This window comes from Convolutriloba macropyga, chromosome 5 (assembly GCF_964194025.1).
Source record: "Convolutriloba macropyga chromosome 5, txConMacr16.3, whole genome shotgun sequence".
Classification (NCBI taxonomy): domain Eukaryota; kingdom Metazoa; phylum Xenacoelomorpha; order Acoela; family Convolutidae; genus Convolutriloba; species Convolutriloba macropyga.
This window is the reverse complement of record NC_134472.1, coordinates 72,673,002-72,692,986: the sequence shown is the minus strand read 5'-3', so window position 1 is coordinate 72,692,986 and position 19,985 is coordinate 72,673,002. Positions and strand designations below refer to the sequence as shown.

General features: G+C 34.8%; 1 protein-coding gene across 1 annotated transcript; it reads left to right on the top strand.

Moving 5' to 3' along the window:
* The first annotated feature begins 1,961 nt into the window (after positions 1-1,961).
* LOC142339622 (glucosidase 2 subunit beta-like) lies at positions 1,962-16,754 on the top strand. Its single transcript, XM_075389795.1, has 6 exons — positions 1,962-2,064; positions 2,556-2,611; positions 8,326-8,594; positions 11,436-11,656; positions 12,399-12,629; positions 15,378-16,754. The coding sequence occupies exons 2-6, from the start codon at positions 2,607-2,609 to the stop codon at positions 16,290-16,292; spliced, it is 1,641 nt and encodes a 546-aa protein (XP_075245910.1). The 5' UTR covers positions 1,962-2,064; positions 2,556-2,606; the 3' UTR covers positions 16,293-16,754.
* Positions 16,755-19,985: the final 3,231 nt, after the last annotated feature.

Below are 19,985 nucleotides of genomic sequence, written 5' to 3'. Positions count from 1 at the left end.
AGATTTTCTCTCACTAGCGGATAGTGAGTTGTAAGAAACTGGTGGAAGGAACAAGATTGTGTCTGTGTAGTTGTTTGAGCAAATCGATAACTCCTTAATTATAAAACCCGATTTCTTATGACGAAAACCTTCAAAATCTAAGACAACAACTTCTGGCTTCAACATTCCAGCAACTTAAACAAATTCCTTTTAAAAGTTCTCACGAAGAGGCAAAACATTAATCCAGTCATGTGACCAATACAGGCGTTTGTGATTGGACAAGGTAAAACGTATGAATATCCAGGGCCTTTCTGACTATGCTCTGCAATAAACCCTGAAGCGTCGTGAAGTATTGCATGTAATCGAAGGAATTTATAAGACTTCAGGTAAGTGTCTAGTGAAGAGTTGTCTATACCTATAAAACCACCATATGGTCTCAACTTGAGAACTATTTCCAAGTTAATTTCTGGGTCCAGATAAAGACATGCTGCCAAAAAGTATACAAATCGTTCACTATATTCCGGATAGTCGACTTTTATTTGTTCGTAAATTTCATGAATGTTTTTCAAATCTACTGTCGCTATGGTTGTCATGCTGATTCTCAAACAGAAAAATAAATAAATGAACAAAAGTTACTTTTATGTATGAAAATAATAAAGTTGACAAAAATTGACTTTTTTCAAGAAAATTTTTCTATCTTTTATAATAAACACATTATCTGAGAAGTTTTTTCAAGTCCACAAAAAATCACTTTTGAGTGCTCTTTCATAGCGCAAAATCCATTTCAGACCATTTTAGGACTCTGAAAAATTTTGAAAAATTTTCAAAAATTCGAAATTTTTTTGTTTCGACACCTATACTACTTAGGTGAAAAAAGTGAAGTCAATAAAAAAATCCTTTTTGAGTGCTCTTTCATAGCGCAAAATCCATTTCAGACCATTTTAGGACTTTGAAAAACTTTGAAAATTTTTCGAAAAAAAATTTGAAAATTTTTCAAGTATGCCTCTCATGGTCTCAAAGATAAAAAAAAATTAAAGTTACTACCACAGGCTATAACCATAGTCTAAGCACTCCGTACTACGCATTCTTTCTTCTGAAATACACATTGGAGCAGCCGGTGTCTGTCATGTTACTGGAGGGCGGGGGGTCCGGACACCCCCCCTAAAAGAACTCTCACCACCGAAAAACTGATTTTCTCTTAGTGAAAGCAAGTTTTTTGGTTAAGTTTCGCCAGTCAACTTAACCCAAGAACTTCTCTCAGGCTGGCGAAACTTAACCAAAAAACTTGTTTTCACTAAGAGAAAATCAGTTTTTCGGTGGTGAGAGTTCTTGTAGGGGGGGGGGTCCGGACCCCCCCCCCCCCTCCAGTAACATGGCAGATATGTATACTACTGTTACATATTGACATGTGATATTCAATCACATTTTTCCATTGAGTACATCAGATTATCAGATAGTAAGGAGCAGTTGCAGTATAAAAATTTAGCTAACAGTTTTACCACGATTACTCGGTAATCGAAAATGCATCAGTCAGAATTTTGAAAAAATTGTGGCAAAGAGAAATCCTTTCGAGCCCTTCTTTTATCAGTCAATTTCATCAGCTTGAGTTTTTTTTACTTAAAAATGTAATAATATGGCATTATTCCAGTAGCCTATTATTTAAGCGATTAACCAATTTATTATTTTTGAACGGGTAAATTTAATCTATGGCCTTTAAATTAATAACTTTTGTAATATTTGAAATCCAAAACTTTAATCTTGATTAATCTTGATACGTAGGAATATGTTTTCGCTCTTTGAACATGATTTTCTCACTGACTATTCAGGAAAACAGATCATGTCGTTGTTGTACTTGCATTTTCATTTTCGCGTTTATCATATCAAAACTGCTCAAACGGCTAAAAATTAGTTTTAAAAATATAAAGCGTTGTTGAAACGACAAACCATATACTGTTTTATATTTATGCACAAGTTTCTCAAGCAAGCAGTGGCTAAAAACAATTGCAGCGAATTGAATTTTAGAGCGAATAATTTATCCTGAAAAAAAAACTACTTGCCGTTTCTTCAAATCTAAATCATTTACGGGTTAGTTGTCAATCTTAATAATGCATTTGTCAATATATATATTTTTTCAATTGTGTAATTTTCACTACATAATTTGGTGCTTGTTAAATTCTATGTTTTGTAAAAAGCGCATTGCATTTTCATCAATTTTCCTCTTCTTCCATTATCGATCTTGTTTACTTTGGTTGTATGGAGAGTTTGTTTGTACTCTGCTCTTATATTGCAATTTGCTGTTACAATTTAAAATGCTTCCGTTAGCTTTTCTTCGTCTTAAAAAAATTGGGGGGTACTTAATGAATTATTGTTGCTCTGCTGAAAATTGTTTTTAAGCCGTTTTGTAATAACACAATAGATCGTTACTCTAACGCTCACAAACACCAAAAATTAGCAGCAGACACCAAAATCTTGATCAAATGATTAACCCGAATTGAGCTGCGCTAACTATCCACAATGAAGCGAACTGTATGAGTTTCCACAGTCTTGTTTTTTTTTTAATCTTTGACTATCTTTAGATCCTCGACCGCGTGGACAGGCTTTATCAGAGCCGGAATAGCGACCCAACAATGTTGTATGTATAATCTATGAACTAAATTTTCCAATTGCCAATCTATCAATTGAACCTGAGGTTAATATTTGGTATGCTGCTGCAGTGTTACTTCGAAGTTTCAACTTGAAGCTGGAGTACTTCTCAGTTTATTGTCGTATAGCGTATTTATTTTGTGAAAATCTATATAGCGGTTGATGTACTCAAGCGTTATTAATTGCTCTCGAACGAAGTTTGAAGCATTATTGGAAACGCGTCCTCTTTAATGCTGGGCCGTTTTTGAGCTTTTGTTCTAGAATATTCTTTGACTTCTTGATTGACCTTTTCAGGCTTGAGTTCTTCATTTTTGAGTGATCGAAGTTCCTCTCGTTCTGAAATAAAGTTTGTCGCTGATGTAAAAGCAATTGTGAGCTAAAAAAATAACCATAGTTATGGTAGTTAGTGGTTAGAATCAACGTGGTGGTTAGTCGTTAAGATGTTAGACTGGAATCCTTAAACCTATGTGTGGGTCGGAGTTCCTTGCGCCCAACAGTTCTAAGCCAAGCCCCCTATAAATTAAATAGCCCGCATGTCGTTTGAGAGCAATTCATCTGACGTTGGTTTATGTTTTTTAATCAGTAAATTGCAGCTGATTGTTGTATTGAACGTAAATATTCTCAATCAGAGATTTTATTAAAAGTTACATATTCGAGTACTTTCAGCCTTTCAGGTTCATTAATATCGGCCTTTTTTTAATAGCCGCAAAGTGATAGCTGGAGCTATTATTGGCCTTCTCTTGTTTTTTTTACAATTCAAAGAATTTGAGTTGTATTGGGGCGCTGTCTTTTTTTCTAAGATCTGGTCAAATAGTTTCATGATTTTTGAAGTTAAATTGGAATAATGATTTTGGTCACGCCGAAACAGGAAATGGAGCCAAAAGACGCGTGGTTTTGGGAAGTGATTTTTTTCCACTTGAATTTAGAGTGATTTTTTTCACTTGAATTTTTTTCACTTGAAAGTAGAGTGAGAAAATGGTGTTTTAACAAAAATTTGCTTTCAAGATGGTGATTTTTTGTTCACATGTGGCTATTTGACTCTGATTTTTACTTTTTTCCAAAATTTTTTCATTGCCTTTCTAATTGGTTTTTCCAATCAAATCATTTTTCATTCTAGGTCTTCGTTTTTGTTAAGTCGATAAAAAAGTCTTTGAATTGTAGGTCAGGACTTGTCCTATGTTTTTTATTTCGTCGTCAAGGGTTCGGTATGACATATGACGTAACAATCACTTCAAATCAACTTTTGTTCATTCGTTCTTACAATATCAACTGAATTGTGTGCGTTACGTCATTTTTCACTCTTAGTTTAGCAAGTTTTTTTGTTTGTTCGCGTGATTAAGTTTTTTGTTTATGCCTGACTTACCTCACTCTCAAAAAGGACTTCCTCACTTTGAAATTGACTTTTATTTACTTTAATTCAAAGAGATAAGGTCAAGTGAGTGTGTGTCATAATTATTCAAGGTGTTTTGAGGGCGGCTAATAGAAGCAGCAATATATTAAACAGATTTTTAATCAAAATTTAACTTCTCAGCATTTAGTAAATAGAAGTTCTTTTTGGTCCGTATCTTTTTGAGACTGTAGATCTACGAAGCTATTATGGCTATTTTCTGGCAATCAGCCAGCTTTGTTTCATTTTCAGGCGCTGAAGTCTGCTCAAACATCTTTTTCTGCTTAATATCAATCAATTGCACTTTCCTGGGATAAAATTTTGTTCCTATCTGTGGATTTTTTGTAGGAGTATTTAAATTGCTTTCAAAGTCTTTTTGTCCTAATTTTTAAGTTCTAAGCTAATTTATAATTTTTATCCGAACGAAGGAATTTTCAGAATTTGTTTGGTTCCCCTGATTTTGATTGGATTTCTTTAACAAAATAAGTCTTTCATTATTTGATTTCATGAATTCTCTTTAAACAGTAACACAAATGTCTTTCTTATAGAATCTTGAAATAAACTAAATTTATTTAAAGCGGAAATGGGCTTTAGTTACTTCTTAATTGCCTTAATCTTACATCGCTTGGATTCCCCGTTTGTCAATTGTTCTCAAAGAGTTTCCTGATCTGGTAAATTTTTCTTGTTAGTTGAAAATTGAAAAGCAGTTTCGTTTGGAAATGCCTCTTTGCTTATAGTATTGTAAAATAGATTGCTCTTAGTAGTCCCGGTAAGTTTTTTCCAATATTACTGCAACGATTCAAGAATATCCGCTTTGAATATTATTAATAGCCAAGTCAGCTATTCCAGCCGGCTTTCTACGCTTCTATTTTTTTAAACTTAGTTAATAAAGAATTTTTGAGATTTTCCATTCTGTCTTTAGTCTGCTCGACGCAATTTTACGGAACCAATGCTGAGAGCATTATGTCGAAAGACGAATTGAAATTAGGAAACCCATTAAGTATAGCAGAAAGGCTTGAAAGTGACTAAATATTTGGTTTGTGAAAAGCAAATAAAGTTTGCAACAATTTTATTTGCTTTCGCATTTTTGCCATTTCAGTTTCTGAGTTTTTTCGAAAGCAACAAAGCGGTTGAGTTGAATTTGAAAAATAATCGACGAGCAGACTTATTTGAACAACTAAATAGCATAACAAAGAATCATGATTTAGCAAGGCACAACATCTGAAGATTTTGAAAATTTGAAGTCAGTTGTGCATCGTTAACTTTTGAACCGGTTCTGTGTGTTAGTTTTGAAACAGGGCTCGTCTTTCATTTCGTTGGCGTCGGGTGACAGAAAATTAGAAGTTCGATCTTTCAAAGTGAAAAGACTAAAAACCAAATGAATTTTTTTGCTCAAATGAGATTTTAAATCTAAGACTAAGATGTCACAACGGTCCATTCTTAAACAAATTTAAGTGGATGAAATGGAGATGGTTCATACTGGTGATAGCATTGAAACAACAACAGTAAGCTATCTGTTTATATACACATAACAATAAATCGAGATAAATCAATAAATACAGATAACGATAAATAACAACAAGGCGGCTCGGTAATGTGCGATGGCACTTAAGGTTCCGACCCCGCCCATCCACAATTTTGGCATAATTGTCTACCAAATGAGGAACAGATAGAAAAACCCAAAAATTTTTTTTTGCGAATCCAAAAAAGCCCAAATCTTTTTCAAAAAATTCTGTATGAACGATAAGATAGCCTCCAAAGCAAATAACTCAGTGGAGTAAAAATTGATGCATTAGATTGCTGTAATATGTCAATATTAAGAAAGCGAGTCAAGACGAACAGCAAAATCAAACAACAACAACAACAAACATTAATTACATCAAAAAAATTATGTCCCTCTTAAAAACTAAATTTAATAACAAAGTCAACATACCGTCAGATAAACCTAAAACTAAACAAAAATAACTTATAAATCACCAGAAAACATATGCGACCAGTCCATGAAAAGGTTTGGTAACAATTATACAAAAAAGAACAAAAACAGTAAAGTAAAAAAATTAACTTATTTTTTTGAAACAGTTAACTTCAAAGTAATAAATACCATTAGGAATCAATTAATATTACCACAAATTTACGATTACCACCGCTTCTATAGAAGGGCATTAGGACCTGTCCTTATTCATTTTTTAAAGCGGCTAAAAAGAACAACAAAGAACAAACAAAATTTCAATTGAAACTTGCCAGAAAACGCTGTCAAAACCGTCAAGCCAAATTTTGGCACTCAAAATATATTTGATTGCGCCTTCTTCAAACAGCTATAATATAGTACGTGGCCATTCATTAGTAAGACTAGGTAACAAGTAGACAAAAAAGCGAAGTGCTAAAGTATGTAATACTTTTAACTTTTTTTTCGAAACAAAATTACATTCAATGTCATGAAAGGCATTAATTACAAAAAGAGCTATTTAAATAGGGTCGTTTATTCATGAAAACGAAACCCTCGAGACCTGTAATTATCCAGAATTTTTCTTGCATCTACAAAAAGAACGTCAAATATGACAAAAATCAAATTAATTTACTTTTTTTGTGAAAAACCGGTGTCGAAGCCAGTAAGGTCATAACAAATTCTTTTAAAAAAAGATTTTGGGACACCAATGCCTTTTATTCCCTTGACACGCATAATGTCATATTTGACCTGTAATTAACTAACGAGCTTAGGTAACAAAAACAAACATAAAAAGAACAAAATTGCGAAGTTAAAAAGTTTTTTTTATTTTGGAAAACGGTTGTTTTCAAAGTCATGAAAGCCATCAGCTATCTACTAATATCAGAATTTTGGTTCTTCTATTCTTCCATGAAAAGCCAATGAAAGCTGTCACTATACAGGAAATTTCATACGACCGAAACGACAAAGTATAAATGACAGTTTAAAAAATTAAAAAATTCAATTGATTTCTTCAAGAAAGAGGCGTCGAGGCCGTTAAAACGATGATGTATTTCTTTCAGGATTTCAATATGTTCAATTGTGCCTTATTCTGAATGCTAATAAGGTGACATGAGAACTGTCAATAATGTGATAATGTGACAAAATTAGAAAACGTGAAAAACTGGCACATATCAAAACAAACAAAAATCTGAAATCTTGTAGTATCAAAGCCAGAAAACAATAACTTCAGGCTTAAAACTGCAATCGAGAATAAATTTTTAATCAGTGGAAAGAAGAAGCAGTCTTTCTTTTCTGACACTAAGCTGGAAGTTGAACATATTAAGAAAAAAATAGAGGAAAATTTAATTAAGCCATTATTTATTGAAAAGTCAATTATTTTTAAAAAAAGAAACGACCATAAACTTTCAATTAAAAAACTAAATGCATTAGCTTGGAGTTGCTTAGCAAGCGAATTGATGGGACCTATCACCCCTTAGCTTTGATGTGATATGATCTGTTCTTTATTATTAAAAAAAGTCTTTTTTTTAAAAAAAAAAAAAAGACCGACTGATTACAACCCGACTTTTTTGGATTCTAACAGTCCAAGAATGGCCCAAAACTAGCCCTGCTAATACTTATTGTCCGTTAGGAACAATTGATTTTTCGAATGTTGTAGATATAGATAATTTGTTAGTTGAAAACTCAAAATAAATTCTGCATTTTTGATAATCAACGAGTAAAGTTAGCAAAAAACGGCAAAGTTTCAATTACAGTGCACTCTCAGCGGTCTCTGAAGTAGAAATAGCCCCCCTTTGAGTCTACAAAGATTGTTTGAGTGTTGTTTGGGGGTGTACTGTCGGCAAATTTAATCAAAGTGGACTAAAGTAGCTTATTTCGTGCTGTTTTTGATGAAAAAGGCTAAATTTTGAAATGTTTATCCAGATTTTTTGACCAAATAAATTATATCAAAACAATCAACAATGCTTGTTCGTCTTCAAAAATAAAATCAACGACACTATTCTTAAAAATTATAACAAATTTTAGCAAAATTGACGAAAATTTAGGCAAAGATTCCGGAAAATGTGAATAAAAACAACGTGAATTCACTCTTCTTTTCTCAGAAGTGTAAACCTACTTTTACTCTACTTTTTTTCGGAAGTTTAAACCTCAATAACTCCCTGTAAAAAACGAAAATTAAAAGAATCTTTTTAATTCCATATTCTACGCTGGACGAGCTTTCTAATGATACCAGTCTCAACTCTCTACGATGAATATATCGAGCGGCGAAAATTCACGGAACAAAAAAAACGCATTTGAGTATATAGTTCCTCCCCCCTCAAGAGGGTCGGAACAATAAATCATCTGCCAATCATCTAAATATTTGTTTCAGAAACTTTATAGTAATGTCTGCCACTCTTCTCAGCTGCTTAGTTCTCGTAGCCATAGCATGTCCAGCCTGTTCTGGCCAGAAGAACGCAGAAGTACCCTACAGACCACTCGGTATTTCTCTCCAAAGTGCCCCCTTCTACAAACCAGATGCCAATGGTATGTTCACGTGCATAGATGGGTCAAAGAAAATCCCATTTGATCAGGTTAATGACGACTATTGTGACTGTGGGGACTCGAGTGACGAGCCTGGAACTTCAGCTTGTTCTGATGGTCAGTTTTTTCATTAATAGCCCCTTGTTGGACTCTTTCCACAGTTCTCTCTGAATAAAATACCATTAATAAGCTAACGAGAAAATTTCCAAACTATTTATAAAGTGTAACAGTGGAAAACCGTTTGAAAATTGATGAAAACGTTTTTCAGCAGTTTTCAAATTTGCGTACAATTAAAATGCGACGTTTTTAGTTTGTTTGGGGCGAAGTAATTCGTATTTTGCAGATTAATTATTTTTCTAAAGTGGGCTGGCAAAATATTATGTAAAGTTGTAAATTTTTCAAAAGAGGAAAGTGTTAATATTGTACTCAATGGAACAGCTTCTTATTAACCGTACGAGATTCCTATGTGATGTCATGTCAGCTCATGAAGTTTTTTTTGTTTGCTCTGTTAAGTTTCAAAGAACTTGAGCATTGCTTAAAAGTATTTGGCTCGGTAACATTCTCAGACTACTATATCTAATGCATGTGAAAGTTATCAATGTCTAATTAAGAAAAAAGTGATGAAATAGTGTTTAATTTCTGAAAATTTGATTCTCATTATCCACACTTTTTAGTTTCTTTGGCTTTAGAAAGTAAGACGGGAAGACGATTACGTAAAAGACATTTCAGTAAGTTTGTCTCCTCTAATTTATATTTACTAAATGGGAAGATGTTTGGTGTACGTTGTTTTTGTTCTAATGAAATTTCACATTCCCTTCTACTAAAGTGTCATCAAGCACTGGCAGTGTTAACGTGTTCAATTCCTTTGCCTAAAATGTACACAAGGCGGTGCGCACAATTACTTTGGGGTTCACACATTAATCAAAATGTAAGTGGTCGTTGTAATTTTTGTTCACGCGTTCCCTTGGTCAGCGAGTTTGCTTTCATGTACAATTTTTGCGACGCGAAGAGGAGTATTAGCAATCTGTTTTTAGTCGGTGACTTCTATATTGGAGAATGTGTTTTAGAGGAAGTGAAATGCCGCAAGTGAAAAGAAGTTGAGGTCGATCTGCTGAACAAAAGTCAGAAGCAACGAGATAATTTAGAGTGGTTTTTCTTCATTCATTATTTTGAGAGGGAGCGAGAATAGTAGGTGTGGAGAAGTTTTCGCTAATCGAGCGAATTTTGTTCATCGCCTGCGGCTTTTTTCAACGCAGTTTTTTAGTTTTAACTTAAATTTATCGTTAATGGTGCTTGTCTCAATTAACTAACATTTTTAGTGCGTTTAAGGGCCTTTTTGATTTAAAAGATAGACTTTTAGGCGCAATGATGAGCTATTTTTGCTATTCTGCCCTGTTGGACGCTTTTTTTAGCAGTTTTTGTAATCTTATTCCTTTTTTTTCGAATCTGGGAAATTTTTTGGTTGAACTTTGTTATTTTAGTGGTTTAGGTGATCTTTTGATTTAATAGAATTTGAGTTGTGGTTGTTAATAAAAATCGGTAATTTTAATCAAATTTTTGCCAATTTTACTCTTTTTTAAGTGTTTTGAAAATTTCGTCTGAACTAAACATTTAGCAATAGCTTTTCTTGTTCAATCTTTAACCTAGCCCTATTATATAGGTTTTGCTACTAAGTCTTGACAGTTTAAGTTTTTAGACATAGCAATTTTTACTGAAATTATATAAAGTTTTAATTTTTTCCAATTTTTGTTTGCTTTTATTTTTTAGCGTTTTCGGACGAGTTGCTCTGCGTGGTGCAATCTGTGTTTCTCTACACACTGTACTGAGCAAGCAGAAGAATTTATTAAAAACTTCCCAGAATAACATTCGATAGGCATCTTTTGACGTTTTTTGGCGTTTTGTAACAATTTTACCTCCACTATTTTCTCTTTATGTAGCGTTTCTCCTGTTTTTTTGTCAATGGGTATGCAACTATTGAATGAAGATTATCTGTATTGTGAGTTGTTTTGGTAATAGTTGTTTCGAAGTTTTAGTTAAAGTTGCGATGTTGCATCGGTTTTATATTGAAAATGCGAAAAATTATGTCTGCTTTTTGAAAACTTTTCCCAGAGTGATATTGGGCTGTTCGATTTTTTGTTTCCCGATTTTTTATTTTGATCTTTGTTTTGGGGTTTAATCCTTCTATAGTTTTATTTGCACCAGTCTTCGAGTAGTTTATGGTACTCCATCTTGTACATTTTTGTGGGCTGATTCGACTTTTCGCCTGATCGTTTTTTCATTTGACCAATTTGCCCTTTTGTCTTGAGAAATGCGATAAATTGGTAATGCGACCCGAGAGCATTGAGACACTGCGCAACTCTAGTAGGGCTTTTCTAGACTCGCCCTTCCTTAGCTAAAGGTATTCTAGTCAGATGCCAGGTCAAAAGCAGTAATTCGAGAGCAATTCCCCAACGTTAGTGGGTTGTTGATTTTTTAAATTGCTCTTGAACGAAGTTCATAGCAATTATTGTAAACGTTTGTGTCTTTTTTATTTTTATGCAAAATTTTCACCTGACAATTTTGACTTTTCGAGTGTTTTTTACGCCCTTGACTTTTTGCGTTTCGCGTGATCTAAAATTCTCTCTCAATCACAATTTCAAGCAGCTGAATTCAATTGGCGGCAATTTAATACTTAAAGTCAAATAAAAAGTGCGCCGAAACTGGTGCCATTTTTTACTTTAAATCTTAATAGTGGTATATGTTAACCTTTAATGTGGTTATTTGAAGCCCACTATTGAACTTCTTAGTCCCATTTAGGCTCCCCCTCCCCCGACTGAAGCAGGCTGCAATTGATTAGAGCTCCCACTAGTCGTTCGAGAGCAATTCTTCCGACGTTTAGTCGGTTATGTATAATGTTTAAGAAGCATTCACCAGACTGTTTGTATTAACGTTCATCATTGCTGACTCTTTATTATACAGGGCGCTTCGTGTGTGCAAACCACGGCTACATCCCAGTGACGATCCTGTCCTCGAGAGTGAATGACCACGTGTGTGACTGTTGTGATGGGAGTGACGAGTACAACAGCGGTACCAAGTGTCCCAATACTTGCACTCAAGAGAGACTGAAACAGATGGAACAGTTCAAAGTATACAATGAGGGGTACAATAAGAGGCAGCAGCACATCCAGGAGGCTAAAAAGGTACTAATTCTGTAATAATTCTGAACTTGTTAAATATGTTTATGGCAACCGCTGCAAATAATCGAGCTTCCATAATATTGTGTTTTGTTCTGCCATGTGTATTTTTACTGTCGTGTGTTCTGCAAAGTATATTATTGTCGTGCGCTACCATTATGAGAGGGTGATCTGACAAGAGTACCTGATGTCCCCCTTGATCATCCTTGCTTTATTGTATTTGTACGAAAAAGCTAAATAAATCTATCTATATATCTAATTTGCTATTAAAGTTCAGTAGAACTTAGTTAAACCATGATTGATTGCTCGACGAAAGTGCACCAATCCTTTGCTCTTTCCCACGACAGACCACCACCTCAAAAATATGGCCCCATTGTGTTATGACTATAGTAACATGGGGTCAAGTTGTTCTATCCAGAAAACGGGTGGTTCTATAATGGGAAAGGGCCGATGATATGTAATGACATTAGTGGGTTTGTGTTTATAATTGAATGACATTTCTCATTGATATTTTTTTCCTTTGACAAATTTGAGTCCCATGAAATGAATATTTTTCTCTTTCATCTCAGCTGGCATTTTTGATGTCAATACAATTCATTGGACCTACTTAAATTGACTAGTGAAAGTCACATCAAAAGTTCGAATTAAGGCTTTTCATAGCTCAATATAACGGTCCTCCCAATAATTATTCTTCAATCAGTGTTTAGAGAGTCAATTGATAGCTTGGGGTTAAATTCTGGCTCTTTAGGTGCTGGAAGATAGAAGGAAGCAACTAGCAGAGCTGAACACGAAGTTGGAATCAGAAAACGTAAAGTTAGAGGAACTATTGCAAGTGAAAGAGGCTGCGGAGGCACCAGAGAAGGAAGCCAAGGACAAGTACGACCAGATGCTGAAAGAGATGAAAGACAAACATGAGAATGAAAAGATGATGACCAAATCTGCAGAAGCATTCCAAGACATTGACACCGATTCCAATCAGGTACTATAATTATACTGGTACTATAACTAGACCCTTTTTATAATTGAATCTTCGATCGCGTAGGTGGTATAGTTGAGTATCTGTTTATTATAGCTGCAAAGCTGTAAGCTGAGCGAAGCTATATTGCGGTGCTCTTGGTTTTTTTACGACTCGAAGAGGAGTATTGGTTTTCTTAAGGTTTTTTTTTACCGGAAGTACTATTCGTTCAGACGCTGTTTTGACCTAAAAGTGAAAGTGAGTAGAATTGCCGTGTGAACTAATTTTTTCTGAACGAGAGAAGTTTTTTGATCATGCGCCGCGTTTAGTGAATGACTTTTTGACTTTGAAAAGTGGTTTTGGACTGAATGGCTTATATAGATAACCGTTTTTAGCCGTTTTTTCGTCTAAGTGGCCCAGTTTTTTTGCTTGTAATTGGGTTTTTTGTGGAAATAATTTTTATTCGATGCTATATTGAAATGTCAATCTCGGAAATTGATACCACAGTGTTTTGCAGAGCCTGAAGGTGCCTTTCAAGTTCAAAATTGGCACATAATTCTTGATTTTTTATTTTTTTTGGCTTTTTTCTATTAATTTCTTCATTTTTGGATCTTTTAACCGTCTTTTTGTCCACAATCCGTTAATATGGCAACTTCTTTTCGATAATTTATATAATCAACGCCTCTTTCTACCTCGATGTAATTTTGTTTTATAAAATTGTACATATGAGAATCCGATTTTGGTAGATTTTTTCCGATTTTTCAGTTTTTTTTGTATTTTGGTTTTAATTACTAGAAATAGTCTTTTTGTGCAACATGATGGACTTTAATTTTGTTTCATTAAAAATTCAATCATTTTTTAGCGTTAAATTTTTGAAAAATATTTAAAACTTTTTCACAAATGCAAATTTTTTGACCATTGTTTTGCAAAATGTTCCGATGTCTCGTATTTTCTCTATTTTCTATTTTTTGAGTTCTCTTCAAGAGGATAGATCTTTGTATCGGATGGCTCGTTCTCTTTTCTATGTCTCGATTCCTTAATAATGAAATGTATTCGTTTTTCTTGATTTTTTTAAACTTGATTTTTAACTTTCAAACATCAAGAATGTCATTTTGTTACGGTGTTCCTTACATTGTGTCCATATTCTCACATTCTAGTTAGTATCATTCTAGCTTCGGGCTGTCACCTACTTTTATTTTCGGCATATTGATTTTGTCAGTTGTTTAAAAATTGAATTTCAGCTTTTTCTTAGGTTTTCGTCATTTCTCTGGTTTGCAATAGATTTCATTCAACATCAGGCGGTACTGAGAGTCTGCTGGCAAGACTTTTCCAAAATATCCACTTATTAATGTTTGCTGCATTTTTTTCCGGCCTTGGTTTCAATTTAATCGATTATTTGCCTTTGAATATTCCTCTGCTGCCTATGTCTTTTCTATGATCAATTTAATTTTTGTATTAGTATGAAATCATGTTGGCTAGCGTATGTGCAAGGAAGAAGTATATGCTCTTTTTTCTTAATTGCAGTGAATAGAAGTGTAATTGTAGTGGTTTTCTGATTCTTAACTATCAGCATTCTTTTTTTGAAAAGATTTAACTTAGTTTCTAAGATTATTATCTGCCGTTTGCTTTCGCGATCTTTGAGATTAGAATCATTAATTAATTATTTGAGGGCAATTGATAGCCCTGTCAGCCTTTTCATCCTATCAGTATTTTGACCATGTTAATTATTTCGGACTTTTTTAACGTTACCAAACGTCTTCAATAATATAAAAATTTGCTGCGTTTTGTTTCTCTTGGTGACAGTGGTTTAAGTCACCAAATTGTAGATCAGACCTGGGGAGGTAATGAGTTAATGGTTTAGTACAAATGGTAATGGCTTCCGTTGCATTTACGGTTTTGGTTTGTGAAGTTCTGACGCTTCGAGTTGCTTCCGGAATTCTTCCGGCTATGTTTTTTGTTTCGTCGTCTGACGCCTTTTTTTCGTTTTACATTTGTTCACACAGCAGAGCTGAAAAAGTCAAATTTTCTGAATGACTTCTTCCTCTCACTAACGGCATTTGCGCGCGTGACGTCATTTCTCACTCGCTTTAGCAAAAGTTTTTAGGTTATTTGCGTGATTAAATTTTGATCATACGTGACTTACCTCACTCAATAAAATGACTTTTGCACTTTAAAACTTAAGTTTAATTTGAATTTGTTTAAGATCAAAGGAACTCATTTGTGCAGTAAAGGTCCCTAATAAGAGGCTGCTGCGGAATGAATTTTAACAAGCTTTATTAATTTATCGCTGAATAATGTTTTTTTACCTAGTTTTTTGAGCGGCGTCGATTTTTCAATTTAGATCTGAATCTGTTTCTATCTCTATTATACGGCACGCAGGTCTATTCTTTCGCAGCTATTCCGGCAATCTGCCGGCTATGTTTTTTTCTTGCTGATGCAATCCTTACGTCGGGTAAAGGTCAATGGGGGCTATTTTTCGCCAATATGTTGGCTTTGTATTGGATTTGGTGGATGTTAGAGGGTCTAAACAGGCGCGCAATTTAATGTCAATTTACATCAGGATGTTATCTCTCAAACTTCTAACAGTATAAATATATGAGTTAATACGTGTTGTCTTTTATTCTGCCAAATCGATAGCGATCCTTTTTGTCGACATATTAAAGTCAATTTCAAAATCTCTAAATGTTCTTTTGTTCAAACTTTTTGAAGATTGTGTGTTGTTCAAAAGTTGTTATGTACCGGTTTTTTGCTAATGGTTGTTGTACTTCACAGGTTTTGACTCTTGAGGAGCTAGTCGCATGTACCTCAACTGAAGGACCAAACCAATGTGGAGTTTCGGAGGACGAGATCAAAGCTTGGATCCCAGTTGACCAGGAGAGTCTCACCATCGATTCGTTCAGAGAGTTCATCTGGAAGGAGAAATTGGACAAGCACTTCAAAACGAAGGCCGAGAAGCAGGAGGAAACCTTGGCTACGCAGAAAATTGAAGAAGACAGTCCTAAAGATGAGTTTGACGACGGAAAGGCCGATGAGGAAAATGAGGAACCAACTGACGATGATTCTGATCACGATGATGATGACGATGATGCAGATTACGATTTCCCTGAGGAACACCCCAAACATGCAGAAAATGTTGCCAAGCGCAAAGATTTCCCGAAAGAACTCGAATTCCCAGAAATGGACGAGGAAACAAAGAAGTTGATCGAGGTTGCGAGGGAAGCTAGAGAGAAGCATAAAGAACAGGAAAAAATTTCGAAGGATGTGGAACGGGAAAAATCGGACCTGCAACAGGATATTGATCTGGATTTTGGGCCGGAGCGAGAGTTCCAACATTTGTTGAAACAGTGCTTTGACTTTCAGCAGAAAGAATATACATACACATTCTGTCCATTTGATAAAGGAGCCCAAAAACCCAAAAGTGGAAGTGAGATCAGCCTGGGAAGGTGGGGAGAATGGAGTGGTCCGCCTGATAATAAGTACAGTCAGATGAAGTTAACAAAAGGTCAAAGGTGCTGGAACGGACCTGACAGGTCGCTGACTATCAACTTCGAATGTGGTCAAGAAGATAAGGTACTGAGTACCAGTGAGCCTAGTATGTGTGAATATGTCATGCAGTTCTCAACACCTGCGCGATGCACAAGGTTCTACGACTTTGATCATGAGAGGCGCGTCCACGAAGACCTATGATGTTTTGACAAAAGTACAATTACTGCTTCTGTATTGAAATGCTCATGTATTGTGTAATATCTGCTCTAGTACTGATACATTTTACTAATTCAGTGTAACGTTGAAAGAGATGATCACTTGTTCTTTACTTTTACAACATCAGTTTCGCTTTAAGATGAATATTTTAACGTGTCGATTTTTCAACTATGTAAATGTTCTCTGTGTATGTTCTTGATCATGCGCTAAAGGCCATTGTGAAGTTGAACCTTTTTGGTATGTCAGGAGACTCGGCTTATTTTTTATTATGGCTTGACAATATATAATTTTTTGACAACTGTGGGTATGAACGTATAACCTGTAATCGTGTAAATTTATTTAAATTCATGATGTACTTAAATGAGTGATCCTCGCTGGCTGTCTTTGTCCATTTGTAACAGTAATGTGATATACGTATTATGTGCTGAATATAATCTGATGTAGAAATGGCGTTTTTAATTGCTCTCGAACGAAACTTGAAGCAATTATTGTAAACATGTTGGCCGTTTTTATGCAAAATTTTTGCTTGACCGTTTTAACTTTTCGAGTGACTTTTGCGCCCTTCCCTTTACTTTTTCGTTTTGCCTGATCAAAATTTCACTTCAAATTTTATAAGGGATTATTAGTAGCCGCCGTCAGCCTCTCAACGGCTATTATTTAGGATCTCTCCTTTTTTTACAATTCAAAAAATTTGAATGGTATTTGGGCGCTGTTCTTTTAAGATCTGTTCACATATTTGCATGATTTTTGAAGTCAAATTGGAGTAGTGATTTTGGTCACGCCGAAACAGGAAGTGGAGCGAAAAAGCGAGTGGTTTTGCGGCGTAAAATTTTTCGCACTAAATTTAAAGTAGAGTGAGAAAACGGTGTTTGAACAAAAATTCGCTTTCTCGCTTGTGGTTTTTGTTTGCTTGCGGCAATTTCACTTTGATTTTTACTGTTTTTTTAATCGGTTTTTTTTTCTAAATGGTTTTCTTAATCCTTTCATAGTTCAGTCTAGGCCTATATTTTGTGTGAATCAATTTTCTCTTTCTCGCTAATGGTTTTTTGTTCACATGCGGCATTTTGACATTCATTTTCAGTTTGAATTTTTTTTTATGTGATTTTTTGGAAATGGCCGATAGTCGGTTATGATTCTATATCAAGTCTACAAACGAGTTTGGCGATTAGTACCAGCAAACAATTGGCTGCTGTGAGATACGATGGATGTCCTTGCAAGGGAAGTTTTAAGAAGTTGTTGTAGTCGGTGTCTTTTTACGGAAAATTTATCGCTCTCCCGAAGTATTTAAATTCTTCAAAACGGTATAAACTGGTGAAGCCCGATAGTATTAAGTGTCTGGACAGCTCTCTTCGAGCTTTGACTGACTGTTTTTTCAATTTTTGGGATCGGATTTGTTTCTAAATGGTTTTCCGAATCTATTCATAGTTCAGTCTAGGCCTAGTTTTTTATTGAACCAATTTTTTCTTTCTCGCTTGTGGTTTTTTGTTCATATGCGGCATTTTGACATTCGTTTGCAGTTTTTTTTAATTTTGATCTGATTTTTTGGAAATGGTTTTCCTAATTCACACATAATCCGATCTAGGTCTAGTTTTTGACAATTCTTTGAGTTTTAGTAGGCTCTCAAGTGTAGGATTCAATCTTCTAGGGGCAACCAACCTGACTTAATGTTGGTTAGGAACCCCCTCTCCCCCAACTCTTTCTGCTTCCAGAAAAAAGGAATTAAAGGCGAATATTTCCTTGTTTCGATGGATCAATTTCAAAAGCACAAATTTGCTGGTATTTGTTGTTGCAGGCATTTTTCAAAATTGAAATATAACACATTATCAAATACTAAATGTCATCAATGAAATAAAACATACTCTGATCTAGTCAACAAGAAAAATAGCGAACGCAGACTTTCTGGAAAATATTTAAGTTTTATGATAACCGCTCATTAGAAGCGACATATAGATTTACTAAAAGCATTGCTCAAACATATAAAGAATTCTAGACTAGAATCTCGCTCTTATTAATAGCCGCTAAGTGATAGCTCAGGCAGGCTATTATTGCCCTCCTCTTAGTTTTCTTTTTATTTCATCAACACGATTTTTGTTAGAACCATGCATATGCCGTCACAATCACCTCAGTTGTTTTTGTTCATTCGTTCATGCAATTTCAACTGATTTGCTTGCGTGACATCATTTTTCACTCTTTGGGGAGAGTGTTTTCTTGATTAATGTTTTGGTCACACGTGACTTACTTCACTCTCATGACTTCCTCACTCTGAAATTGATTTTTCTTTCCCTCAATTCAGAGATAATTTCAAGTGAGTGTGTATCGCTCTAACGAAAGGTATTTGAGGCGGCTAATAGAAGCAGCAATAAGTTAGAGAGATTCTCAATCAAAATATAACGTCTCAGCATTTAAAAAGTGTCTTTTTGGCCTGTTTCGTTTACTATCTTTTTGAAACAGATCTACGAAGCTATTGCTGCTATTTTCTTGCAATCCGACAGCTATGTTACTTGATGTTTTGCTCTGGTTTCTGCAATCAGTCTATCCTATCTGTTTTACAGAAATGTTTAGGTGTATACGAGAAAATTATTTAAAAGAAAAAAAAACTTTGTTCAGCTCTACTTATTGTCGGGCGACGAAACAAAAGCGATTTCTTAGTTTATGCGGACTTTAAGCTTACGCTTATGGAGACCTTGGTTGAGAAAAGGGTTGTGCAGACCTGCCAAAATTACAATCTACCTCCCAATCAAGTTCTACTCCCTCAGCAGCTTAGGTTATCCGTGCAGTTACTGCTCAAAAACAAAAAATATTCTGGAACGAATCGTCAGAACGTTCAGTTAAAGATTATGCTTAACAAGATAAACAAAACTAGATTTGTTAGAAATTTTTTTTGGGTGCATTTACACGAAAACTTAACTCAATTTTAGGCATATGCTTTTACAATAAATTGTTATGCCAAATAATGCTATTAAAAGTTAAGTTTTCTATTATCAAGCATTTTTTTCTTAAAAAACATAACCGGCTAGCGTCAGTTGAGTCGCTCTCAAAGGACTGACAAGCGGTGGGCTTCGTCTATAAGTAATTGCGGCTCAGACAGAGCAGCTTAGGTTCAGCTGAACTGAAGGCGGTGGTGGAGAGAGTGGGGGTGGGGGAGGGTCCAATGTGCAAGTTTATGTGCGAAATGAGGTGGACGTGAGTGTGAACAAAAAACTTGTGAACTTTTGAAATATTTTTATTGAAAGTTTCGAATTTCATTTCTGTTCAAAATCTTTTCAAGGTTTCTAAATTATTTTTAGTCATTTTACGAATTTGTTTATTGCCAAGGCATTACAGACCGTTTCCATGTCCGAATTGGCGCATTGAATGATATCGGATTTTACGTACCAAAAGAGGTTCTAAATATCTCTTTAATGAGCTAAATTCACGTCACTCACATTTCCTTCTCATAATATTTATCAGATTTTTTTCTGTTACTTTTTATTATGGTATTGATTACTCAAAGACGGCAAAAAAAGCTTAAAGTTTTTAAACATTCTCTCCCATGTATTAACATTATGAAATGGACTTCGCTTTCTAGTCCGAGTAAAAATAGGTGTCGCTTATTTGCGCCAATTCGAAAATTGCAACGGTTCGTACTAATAGTAAATCAGCATATAACAATTGTAGTTGATCGCTGCGGTTTCGAAT

What these genes read in the sequence shown, in the direction of transcription:
- LOC142339622 (XM_075389795.1), top strand. An exon ending in ACATCCAGGAGGCTAAAAAG is followed by an intron (nt 11,657 to 12,398) that starts GTACTAATTCTG and finishes CTGGCTCTTTAG; the next exon opens with GTGCTGGAAGATAGAAGGAA. An exon ending in TTGACACCGATTCCAATCAG is followed by an intron (nt 12,630 to 15,377) that starts GTACTATAATTA and finishes TGTACTTCACAG; the next exon opens with GTTTTGACTCTTGAGGAGCT.